At 43.8% G+C, this 12,931-nt stretch overlaps 1 protein-coding gene across 6 annotated transcripts in view; it reads right to left on the minus strand.

Annotated features, from left to right (window-relative positions):
* Positions 1-12,931, minus strand: part of ATP1A3 (ATPase Na+/K+ transporting subunit alpha 3) — a 330,819-nt gene that overhangs the window by 77,379 nt on the left and 240,509 nt on the right. For 5 of the 6 annotated variants that reach the window (XM_069640928.1, XM_069640929.1, XM_069640927.1 and 2 more), the window contains one exon: positions 5,591-5,725. In XM_069640928.1, coding sequence (XP_069497029.1) covers positions 5,591-5,725 — 135 coding nt within the window. Of the gene's footprint in view, positions 1-5,590; positions 5,726-11,909; positions 11,947-12,931 lie in introns of those variants that run through there. The other variant, XM_069640932.1, reaches the window with a different exon arrangement.

The raw sequence follows: 12,931 nt of genomic DNA on the forward strand, positions 1-12,931 counted from the left end.
ATCCAAGAAGTGCAAGAAGGAGAATGCCAGAAATCAAGCATCCTCCCACTGTGCTCACACGTTCTGGAACAACCTTCCTGCTCACATGCGGCTGGTCCCGCTCTGCCTGCAATTTAGGAAAGATTTGAAGACCATGCTGTTCAAGGAACACTTCACAGACCGCTCACTTTCTTGTACAGTGCTCCATTGATTTTTACCTAGGTATAGGTTATATAAATCACCTATGTACATACATACATACAAGGACCAACATATTTTGGTAGAGGTGTGCCAAAATATAAATTCTGATCCATGGGAAATAATATTGCCAAATACCAGATTGGCCTTTCCCTCATGTTTAGATCATTTCAGCAAAATTAATTGTGTTTATTCCCAGTTTATGTTATGTTATGTCACTGGGATTTATACCATGGCCATTTTTATCATCTCCAGCTGCTCTGGCGGATCTGAAAAAGGCAGGGATGTTAGGTTAGTGGGGGGGACGGGAAAAAGCACAACGCTTTGTCGTTGTGTTGCTGTGTGCAGATCATAAACTGATGAACAAGGCAAAGTTAAGAATGCCAGATTGCAGCCCATGCTGGAGATCAGCAATACATTCTGCAAGGTGCACTAAACACCATATGCATCTTGTATGAAAGCTAGCTCCTGAGCCTGCGGTGCGGATGAATGGTTCGCCATCGGCATCCGAGCTCGTGAATTCACAAACATCTCTCTCCCGAAGACCTCTTGGATGGGCTATGACCAGACCTTTACAAAGAGAATCACTGCCAGCTGATACTTTTATATACCATTTATTTGTATCTGGTGAGTGTCACAGACTGAATTTGAAGATTGGTCCTACTGTTCTAGCAAGTAGGGATGGAACTATGACCACAAACAATGCTATCGTGGGCTTGTGTAATTTGCAATGGTAACCTTTGCATCTGGCCTTGTTGCCATTTTTGTTGCAGCTGGTGTCAGGTTAGCTGGATGGTCTGTGGAATACAAACACGTCTAGATATTTTAGAATCACTGAATCAGACACTTTACTCCTACTATATTATTTAACTATTCAATTAATACCCTCTTCTGCTTTTCAATTCACATGCATTCCCCCAAGGAAAAATAAAAAACACAGATATCTATTGAAGTTACTGGGTGGAGTGACCACCATTTTTTTTAAATTAGGGGTTCATTTGGCTTTTGGACTTTGCATTGACTATTGGGGCAGATTGAATTTGCCAATAAAGACTAATACTTCTCTTTCTCTCCTAAATCAAATCTTTGCCCAGTTATGCGCATCTGAAATGTATACTGTACAGGACGAGTGGTACTAGGAGTGTCCTTTTAGGCCATTATGCTTGTACAGTCCCCTAGACGAGTGACCGAAACTGCGACCTCTCTAAGGACTTGCTAGATATATTTATCATAGGGGGTCATTAAATGTTCCCCGGGCTGGAAAGAACGCCAGAAAAAATGCCGGTAATTCAGGCACCAGCACTTTTTCTGGACCGTGGAAACACAGGTTTGCCGGTTGGGGCAGTGATCCACCGGCATGCCTGACCTTCAGGCCCCTTCCGGTAAAAAAAAGCCAGAATCACTGGCATCAGTACTACCGGTACCGCTGATTCCAGCAATCCCATCCGATGGAGTCCTATGGCACTCCATGAAATGGGAACCTACCAGCATCTCTGCCTCCCATAATATTGGGTGGTGGAAAAAGTCAGACAGTTTTGCCAGTATCCTGCCAGAATAACCGGTGGATACCGGCAAACCTGTAATGAGGGCCGTAGACTTAAAAGCGCACAAGAGCCTTTAAGCAACTCTTGTTGTCCACACTTCATTACCTCCGTCTCTTCCCAGTGCTGAAAGAATTTGCCAGTCAAGAAACGGAACTCCCTGGTTCCATCCTTTCTGTGCCGGGGCTGGTATAGATCATTGAAATAGTCTATTCATAGCTGTGATCCACCACTGCTGGTATGCTTAACATGGAAGCTGGGACTGGTCTAGAGCGACAATGCTTGAACACGGCCGCGTGTTTTGGGAAATGGCTTCCTTTGGTCCACCATGTGAAGTAGAAGGTAGATATTATGCCTTTTAAAGCCTTGAAGCTGCTAGGCCAGTCTATCTGCAGATGTGATTGGAGGGTAACAATACATAACCTGAGGTTCTCTGAGGCAGGGTGCCTGACTGTCCTGACTGATGCTTGGGGGTTTCACGCCCTCTAGTGCTGATCCAGTAGTGTGACACCCCTGGCCCCTCCACCCATCTCAACGCTGCTTATATTCCGTTTCAATTTTACTCAGTATTTGGTTACACCTTAGGTGTTGTTCTTATCACTTCAATAGATTTTAATTCAATTCAGAAATGGATTGGATGTTAAACTTTAACATTAACCTGTTTCTTGTTTTTTTTAAATGGGAGCACGGGGCATCCCCGCAACTCATCCCCATTCATAATGTCACCATATATGACGTCGCCAACGGTTTTTGCCGGCCACATTATGTATGGGGACATTATCATCTGATACCCAATGTGGGTCGTTTTGCTGCTGTTTGATGTATAATTAGTTCTCTCCTTTTTCTAACTCCACATTCACCTCACACTGCGCTCCTGTCGCTTTTCCAAAGATCAACCTGCTTGTGAAGTCCCCCAAATCCCTCAAAGCAATTGAAGTGATGCTGTTCCCCTGCCTGCCCCTCTTTTATTCCATCCTCTCTTATGGGTTCTTGCTTCAGAACCCAACTGTCCGTCTTTAGCCCGTTGCTGATGGACACACTCCCTTCTCTTAAACTCTCTCCCTTCTCCTAAACACGCCCCATGTCCTGCCGTGCCTTCACATCGTCCCCTCTGCTGTCCTGGCTTCTTTCTTTGGTACACGCTTCCTTACAATGCACCGACTCCTGCTCCCACTGCCGTGCCGCTGCTTTATCCAGCGCCAGACCTCAGTGCCCCTTCACCTGCCGGCCTCTCATACTTCAGAGTCCCTCTTCCATGCCCATGATTACAGTTGTGGGACGCAACAGCTTCCATTACATAAGTATGGAAGTTAATGGTTAGGTTAAAAAAAAAGGTAGGGCTCTCCTACCTTCCGGTTTTGAAATCTAAGATGATTACGAATGACAATGTAGCAAGTGGATTTGTAAAATTGCCAAACAGAGTGTAGGGAGGAGCTCCACAAGACAGTCAAGTAAATAAAAACACCATCAACATAATTAAAAGCACTTCTCGGTCTCTACAACTGGAGGGCATCGTTTAAACACTGTGAAATCCGTGGACGTTTTTTGACTTCCTATTTTGTGGCATTTCTGTCTTCAAGAACTTCCAAAAAGAGCTTAACTAAAACATTAGTGAGGCTATTTAAAATAACCTCAAGCAAGGAATTATTAGGAAGGCCATGTTTTTAAATTGCATAACTTTGGTATATCTTGATGTTGGTTTATTGGGATTGGGTTAGGTTCCTCGTTTTTATATTTATTGATTAGGAATGTTTTTAACTGTGTATTGTGTGGTGGCTTAATATTTGTATTGTGTGCTGGCTTAATATTTGTATTGTGTGCTGGCTTAATATTTGCTAATGGAGGAATCCGAACAAACTTTGAGATGATGATGACACTGTACCCCATCCGCTCGAAATGCTCTGCACTTTACTGCTCAAAATGCTCCTTACCATGCATGATCCCCCTTCTGCACCAGCTTTCCCCCTCCAGCAATAATGTACCTGTCATGCAGAAGACCCTCATTCTTCCTCCCTCGCTAGTATTTCTGTAGAACAACCCCCCGCCCCCTTTAAGCACCTGCACCTTTCTCTTCTCCTGTCCACCCTCCTTAGGGTAAATCATTATAGCTCCCGTCCCATCTTGGAATACTTGATCTGTTCTCTAGCATGTGTTGCACCGATATAGCAACAATCTCCCTCCAGTACCTTCTCCACGACCAGACCTTTACTCTAGCATCGACATCCATATCTAGTACCATCACTTCTCCCAAACACATTTCCACTTTCTCTAGAAGCCCATCCATCTCTGTCACACACCCCTCTCAAGCACATAGTCCCCTTATCTTGCGCCCAGAGCGCCACACCTGCAGTCCTCTTATCTATCACTCACCATTCCTCAAGTACTTATTTCCGCTGCATAGCACGCCATCTTCTGGGTACATGCCCACTCTTCTTTACATCACCAACCACATGTTTTAGTACCAGTCCACTTCTTTAGAGCCCACACCTTTCAATCAACTTCCCTAGCACCCATCCCCTTTTCTAGTTCTCACATGCTTTTTCATATCGGACACCATATTCTTGTACCTGCTGCGTCCTGATACCCTTGGGTCTAGCGCGCTTTACATATAATAAACAAACAAACAAACAAAAAAACAAACCATTCTCTAGCACCCATCCTCATTCAGGGCATTGGCCAATTTGACCAAATTTTTTTTACCATATAGCCCATTTGACCGAATTTAGGCTGTACGAAATGATTGTACAACCAAAAATTTGGTCAAATCGGCCATGCGGTTCTCTTATAGCGAACAGGGGGAAGAGGGGTTGCAGGGTTGTCCCCCTCTCCTAGGACATTGGAAGCAGGGGACTTAAAACAAAAAGCAGAGTAAGGGACACTGCGGCATCAGTTCTGATCCGCGTTGCAGGGACGGAACTGACGCCGCAGGGTCAGATATAAAACGGACAATGAAAGGAAAGTGGGGGGGAGGGAGGTGAGGACGTATTGCGGGTAGAGGGGTATGGATTGGTATGATTTTGCCCGCAGCAAAATTGGGTTCGCAGGGAAATTGACTACCGTCACTTCTGCTGCAAACAATGATGCCGCAGTCAAATCATACCAATTTACATGTAACCTCTGATGTTGCAAACAAGTGGCTGGTGTCTATCATATGCCCTACCTGTCACCTCCTTCAAATACCTCTTTCTCTGGTAGTCATACTTATTTTGTAAGTACTCAGGCTCCTCAAGCACTCACTCTCCTTAGTTTCAGGTTATTGACGGTCGCAAAAAAGTGCTGGGAGATTAAGAGACCTAATAAATCGCTTGATAACAGACGTTAATATTAATGTATGAACTGTCGGCTCAGACTGCATAACAGTCCTGGTCAGAAGCTTCATGAGAAATTGGCTTAGCCTTAGGCAGCATATTTCATATCAGAAAACCATCTTATTACAAAAAAGAAAATAGAATGGAGTCATGCACAGAGAGAGGTAGGATGGATAGGAGACGGCAGAAGTAGGAAAAGGAAAAGATAGAGATAGAAGAAAAGAACCAGAGAAAAAGAGGGTGAATCAAAAAGAGAAAAGGAGAGATAAAGTCAGTAAATATGTTAGGAAAGAAAGTGGGAGTGAAAAGTAAGCATACAATAAAAAAGGAAAATAAGAAAAACAAGCACACTGGAAAAAGAAAATGTCAAGAAAGCTGAAAAGATAGCAATGGAAAGAAAGAGCAACAGTGAGACTGAAAGTGTGAGCTGAAGGAGGGGAGTATTAAGGCTCAACTACAACAAGGGTGATTAAGTGTTAAGAGGAAGCATAACAAAGAAGGAGATTGAGTGTGAGTGTCCTCCTTTGCCCTTTCAAGAACGAGCAATTGAGTTCGTCTTCTCACCTGATACTTGTTTGTAGAGTTGAAGGGAATTTCTGCCACTTTTTTGTACTTTTCTCGCATCTGTTTCACGGACCCACAAGACAGCTCTATGCACTTCAAAAGGGCGGATTCCGAGGCATCCCCAGCCACGTCGCGCTGTGGGTATCAGGTCAAAAGTATAGATTAAAAAAAAAGCGTCCCATCAATTCAAGACAAGAACCCCTTCAATGGATTCTTCCATACTGAGGTAATACGAGGTGTGCATGAACATGTAGATGGGTTGGGATGGTCACAGGTGAAGACAATTGAAAAGACGTGATCAGCCAAGGGCAAGGTCCACTTTCCTGAACATGAGAACCACTTACAATTCAACAAGCAATGCGATAGCCCACTGAGGACGCCACCAGCACCCTCACTTCATAGCAATACAAAAGCTCAAAATGAGCAAAGCCTCCATTCAACCCAGGGCAAGCTTCCCTCAGGTGAAAAGAAAGCAAGAGTTACGCACAACTGAACTTGCGAAGAGTAACCTCCCAAACTCACGGCAGATCATATGGCAAAAACACTCAACCTGACATCATTTTCTCAGAGATCAAAGGATGGCAAGACTCACTCATGACTCCACTCAAGGTGAGAGAGACTGATTGTGACCAGATAAGGAGAACCTTCAATTCAGGTTAAGACTAATATTTGACTCAATTCAAGGGAAGAGTCTTTAAAATGAGGCTAAGACATGGGACATTATCCATTCAAATCAAGATCAGACCTTGCACAGCAGACTTTACAAGGCCCACCTGAATTTCAAGGTAAAAGGATACCTTCACTAAACTCAACATCAGAAATAATCCCCTCTATTTGAGGCAATGTAAGATTAAGATAAGATCAATTATAACCTTAAAGGTGTGCCTACACTCAGCTAATGACCGTACACAAAGTAGCATCTCAAAGCAGCTCAAAAGATCATCTCTGCTCAAGACAACACATTGGGCCTCATTACGAGTTTGGAGGCAGCCATGCCCTTAATAAGGGTCCGGGTCCGTGGTCCCTGAATGGGGAAATACCATGCCATTCCAACTATGGAGGGCCTGGTATTTCCCCATTCAGGGAACACGGACCATCCCCATTCTCATTTGAGCCCCTATAGGGCTCAATGGAAATAGAGAGCATGCTAACAACAGGCCCGTTAATGACAGGCCCGTTGTTAGCATGCTGGGCCCCTCACGGGACCCGCAAAGGACGTCTGTTGTGACCAGACGTCCAGAGCGGGTCCCGCGAGGGGACCTCGTAATGAGGTGGTACGGGGTTAACAGCGCCGGCTCCTTTACCGGTGCGGTTAACCCCTTACCGCCTCACTTGTAATGAGGCCCATTTTCTTAATGCAAGACAGTAATGTAACATAAACACTATATCACAAAACATCATCTTAACTCAAGATCTGAAAACACAACCCTATCCGTAATCAATACAAGTCATGATCTTGTCTCTGACGAAGTCAAGACAAACCCTTTAACAACCACTATTGTCCCACTTTAAGACAAGGCACCTTATCCATCGTAGACATGTATGCCTTTTCCACATTACACAGGACTTCCAATTAACTCAAGATGAGAATTTGTTGTTTTTCTTTAACAAAAGCAAAGACTTCTTCTCAGTCGAAGATGAGAGTCAGTGGCATGTGAGGGGAACTCTTGGTAGGTATGCTATAAGGAGGAAGGAGGGGGTGATTGAGTTTGGCTTTTCCATCCCGGCAGCTCTTTCTTAATCACACAACACTAATCTCAGCGGAGATTAATTAGATGGAGATTAGGCCTTTTCTTCTAATCTGATACATCAGAGGTTTACGGGATGTAGACCACCAATCCAGGCCCACCAGAATCAGTGCAGAATGTCTCTCGTCTTTTGGCCACCATGTGGCAGATGCTAAACTCTCACCAAGCTGAAATGGAGGCCTGTTGTCATGAGAGTCACAGCTCTCTGGGAGGGGTTGCTGCAGAGTTGTTGTAAGGGCTTCTCATGACAAGATGCCGTTGGGCGACACAAATGACCACAAATGTGCTACTTTAGCTCAATATGTCCTCTTCTGTGCAGTGTTGCCCGGGTGCTCATGGGAGAATGTGTCAGTGCGTACATGTATGCTGGAGACTACGAGCAGTGTGCGTTAGCAGATCCCTATGCTCAGATGTAAGCGAATTTGAGTGATATTAGGTCCACGGTTTGGCACGCGACACTTGAGAGGGCGGATGTTATAAGTGTAGTTGATCGCTGGTTAGTAGGGGCCGGGGTCAGGAAATAAGCCAAAATGCCACTAAACGTTTTGCTGAGTGTTATCCAAGAGTTGTCTCTACATATTCTTGTGGCATGTGCTATTGGCAAAGGAGGATAACATTGCTTATGTAGAGGAGTGCAGAGTTGGCAGATAACACTGCTGATTGACGGGTGGTCAGGCACACTTGCATTCTAAAAACACATGCAAGGTAAAAGGTTGCAGTTTCCAGATGATGAACTGATGGACTTTGAAGGAAGAACCAGGGTGGACCAAAAGGTCAGGAAAGCCTACACAAGGAGAACTCTCACTTTAGCACAAACCATCATGCTGGCATGGCATTTAATCTTGAGATAGAAGTGTTTTTTGCGTCAGTCAGCTGATTGATGCAACCTTTGGCTCAACTGGCCTGGCTCATAACATCTAGACATGATCTCACTGCTTTGGGAATCTAGCATAGCACATTTTTGGCCACCTCAATGTGAGTCATTGGGACTATTTCTGGGGCTGATTTGGAGATCTGTTGGCCTTCTGTGCTGTACGCGCTGCATATGGAAGGGTTACCTGCATCCTCTGAATAGTTACTTGTTTAATCTCTATGGGTGATCAGGTTGTTTTATAATGACATAGTGGCCTTCTTTTTGCTACTTACGGCTTTGTATTTTTTTGTATTTTTGTATTTTATTTATTTGTAGAGCGCTCCCGGCCCTGGGGCAGCTAGGCGGATATCTTACAGCTATTAAAGCTCTAAAGGCAGTATAGTTACACAAGATTATTCAGTTCCACATTAAATAGGTTACAACAATAGTAGGCAGTACACAGTATTGAGTGCAAACAAATACCAAAGGGCGTAACCGCAGCCGCGGCCTGCTAGTGAAAGCCGTAAGGAGACTGGCAGTCAAGTTCATGCAGCCAGAGTGTGGATTTTCTTTTGAAGATATGGAAGGAAGGTTCGGATCTAATGGGCATCAGAAGCGTATTCCAGAGCTTAGCCGCCTGGACAGGTAAGCTAGAACCCCCTGAATTCTGCAGCTTGAATCTGGGAATGGCCATAGTGTGGGCTTGGGCCGATCTTAGGGGCCTTGAAGAAGTGTGTGACAGGAGTCTGTTGGAAAGGTATACTGGGGCGAGGTTGGCTCTGGCTTTGTGTGTTAAGGCTAGGGTTTTGAGGGCAATTCTGTGTTTGACAGGTAGCCAGTTAAGGTTGTGTCTTGTGTTGGATATGTGTGCCTTCTTCGGGATGTTAAGGGCCACCCTCGTAGCGTTATTCTGTGTCACTTGTAGTTTGTTCATGTTACTAAGGCTAGTCCCTAGAAAGAGCGAGTTACAATAATCGATTTTGGACATAACTAACGTTCTGGCCAGGGTAATGCAGTTAGGTGTCGTAAGGAAAGGCCTGCAAGCAGTTATTAGCTTGCAAGTGTAGGCAGATGCTGCAACCACAGCGTTGGTTTGTCTGTTGAAGGATAAGTTGTCGTCTAGGTAAATACAGAGACTTTTAGTGTTATTGGAGGCTGTGATGGTGTTGCCATCAATAATGAAGGATTTGAATGATGGGTCTAGTTTGTTCAGTCTAGAGCGGGAGCCAAGTATTAGTATCTCAGTTTTCTCATCATTTAAACGGAGTCCATGGTGTGCCATCCAGGCTTGGATTACTGAGTAGATTCCGTTAAGGACCTTAGTGTCTTCATAGTGGTTTCCTGAGATTGGGATCAGTATCTGGGTGTTATCGGCGTAGTTAGTATACGAGACACCCATGTAATCAAGAATATCGAATAGAGGCTTAGTAAAGACATTATAGAGCGTAGAGGAGACGCATGATCCTTGAGGGACCCCACAGAGTACAGGAGACGGTTCAGCAAGGAAAGACCCTTTCTTCACCGATCCTTGCACCATCGTGGTTAGCACTGTGAGTGGGCTGAGCTCCACCTTTAGCACTACAACTGAATAGCTGAGGTTCTGAATGATTCCTGATTATTGCCACCTGTGGAAGCCAGCATGCCATAAACAATGACTTCAATGCCATGGGTAGAGCTATTATAGGATACCCTCCTGTACCTCTGCCCAGTGACACTATCATGAAGTCAGGCCACAATCTGAAAACCCCCAAAACGTAAAAGTATCTCCGACACAGACTATTGTTGTCACTATGTTCTGTCCTGCTAACCACCGTTATATTCTCCTATCGGTGTACGTCCTCACCTTCAGTGTACAGTACCACGTGTACAACCTCTGCACATGCATTTCCTGTATTGCTGGCCTGATGCTTAATACATAACTTGAAAAATACTTAGAAAAGGAGAGACCTCAATATAGAGGCAAATATGTCCACTCCATATTTTGATCTAAATTATACAATTGCCGATATACCTTTGTAGCTCAGCTGAAAAGCGGATACTGCAGCCCTTACCCTCACACCTTAGGGCATATTGTAGACAAAAGAATTAAGCTATTCTGCTGGACCTATCACTTACCCAAGAAGAGTTTGCCTTACAGTTCCTTCTGCTGTCTCCTATGTCGTCTTCCCACTTTCTCTTCCTTCATCTCCAATTTTTCACCAGTCCTCTTGATTGAGCCTTGCCACCCCATTGTGATAAGTAAAACATGTTCTTTGCTTTTTGAAACATTTCTGAAGACCTCTGCCAAAAACCTCTTTGACAGTCCTGAACCCACCTGTGCCCTCTCACCTAGATGGACTAGGCTCACCACAGCCAAACTCTGCTATGTGTCTCGATACACTTGGGCACAAAACAGCAAAAGAGATGTAGTCAAAAGGGTGACATCAACTAGATCTGACTGTAACCATTTCGTCAATCTATCCAGGCCAAAGCTTGCAAGGAAGCTCTTTGACCTAGCATCAGACTATATCCTGTCTTCAAGAGATGGCTTCCAAGTGCCTTAAGGGTAGTGCCAATCAGGGAACCATTATGTAGAGGAAGTTAGGCCTGTGATTGATGTAGCTTCAAGACAAGCTTACTAATCAATGGTGAATTTCCAAGTGTTGACCCACCTTACTACAGAGTTGGCTTCAGCAACTTCCAGGGGATTTTCATAGTTGTATATAAAAGTGTTATCTCTAGACTCAAGCTGTAACTCCTCATTAGACAAGGTAGAGGTTTGGGGGTTCGTAAGAGAATCCTCGCCTTTGTATCTCATTCAATTCTGCTAGTATGTTCTTTAAAACATCAGACACCTTAACATGGTAAACATTCTCTATGGACAACCACAGGTCTTCTTAAGACTTATAACATTTGAGACAGACCCTTTCCAATGGGCATTGGTTTAAGGATTGTCAAATTGCTCTGTTTAATCCAACAGAGACCTTTTTTCCCTGAGGCACCTTGGACGGAAATGGCTGGGTGGAGCACTCACATCAGTAAACATCGGGGCCGACATAATGGACATCGCCGCACAGCGGAAAAGTTTACTGATGGACCTGGTGGATGCTACTAGTTATGTGATACCGTGACATAATTAGAGTCTTTCATTGACTTATTCTGTATCAATTCATATGACTAAATTACACAATGAAGTTAGGTATTGCTGGCAAGTACTGATAAAAGTCTATTTTAATTTTACTCTGTTGCGAGAGACCAGGACTGTTCGGGAGGACTGCTGGGAGGAAGATTCAATCTTCCTTTATGGAAGCAGGTTCAAGCAGGGGGTGTCAACTACAGACCATCAAGGGTTAGGAGGTAGATGGAGAGACAGTCAGTGATACCGTTATTTCGTACATATGCCCATTAAATGTTTCCATATAAAAAAATCTGGCTCTTTGACAAGCAATGTTAAGACTTCCAAATCTCTTCTGCAAATGTCTTTGTTCTGCCACATTGCTGCCTGGATTCACCAAGCCAATCTCTTGTATTCTTTTCCTGAAATGATAGTGCACAACTCAAGGAATGCATCTGTACGGCAAGTTGCATCAATTTTTAACACTAGTCAACTGCCAATTGTATCGGGGAATTGTATTTTCTATGTATGTAACATTGTAAATTTTCTAAGCAAAAGCGCCTAGATACCTTCGGGTTAGGTGAGCTCTATAAATAAACAAACAAATAAAACAATCTTTAATACCGGTGCAGAATGTAGTTGATCAAATCAGGCCCAAAACTTCCTTCAAACCATCCATCTATAAAAAAAAACCTGTGTTAAAATACAGTTATGTTGACCATCCCAGAACTCAACAATAAGTCAATGAGCATTGTGATAAACCAATGTATTTCACCAGATCAAACAACGCCATCTTTTTGGAAAAAATAATAGATCTCACATAATCGAGTTTCATTTTTGGTTTCACTAAACGATGATAGGGCATCTAGACCTTATTGTCCTGATCCACTTTAAAAAATGTGCTATTACAATTATGACATGCCTGTGCGGAGTCCACCTGCAGAACGCCAAGATTTGGTACTCTAATGAGTCCTAAAATAGGTCTCAGATAGCTTCTCATATAGCTTCATAAAGCAGGCACGGAAACACAAAATAGACATGATCTATCCTTTCTGTGCAATAGTTTGAGGAGCAATCACTGGATACAACTTCCCAAGATGAAGTGAAGGCTGCAAAGGTAATGTTCCTAAAGTGAACCTGAAGTAAAGTAAGCCTCAGAACCCACAACAGCATTATTAGCCAAGTACTCACTTGCCCACCCACTCCTTGCACAGATCTCCCATAGGTTCACAGGAGACCACTCATGAAAAGCAGCTCCTGCTACCCCCTCGGTGTAGAGCCAGTACTCGATGAAGGATTGTCCCATACCGGATCTAACTTGATCTTACTGGCCATATCCCTTAAACCTTACACACGGCGTAATGAGGATGCACCTGCTGAGATGACCACATAATACACAACCAAAGCAGGAGTACTCTAAATGTTAACTCAGTAGAATGGTTTTAGTGGAGCTTCAAAATTAATGCTCATGTGGTCCAATTCCACATATAGGGGGCTTTTCAGTGTACTGTTTGCACGCTGTAAAAAATAGAATTTTCTGTTATTTTCAAGCATGATAATTGCTATTGCCCAGATTTTGGCTTTTGCCCCATCAAGTCTGCAGCAATTGCCTGAGCCCAGTATACCTCAAGTGCCAGATGAATTTC

Source organism: Ambystoma mexicanum, chromosome 1q (assembly GCF_040938575.1).
Source record: "Ambystoma mexicanum isolate Mex_15411 chromosome 1q, UKY_AmexF1_1, whole genome shotgun sequence".
Taxonomy (NCBI): domain Eukaryota; kingdom Metazoa; phylum Chordata; class Amphibia; order Caudata; family Ambystomatidae; genus Ambystoma; species Ambystoma mexicanum.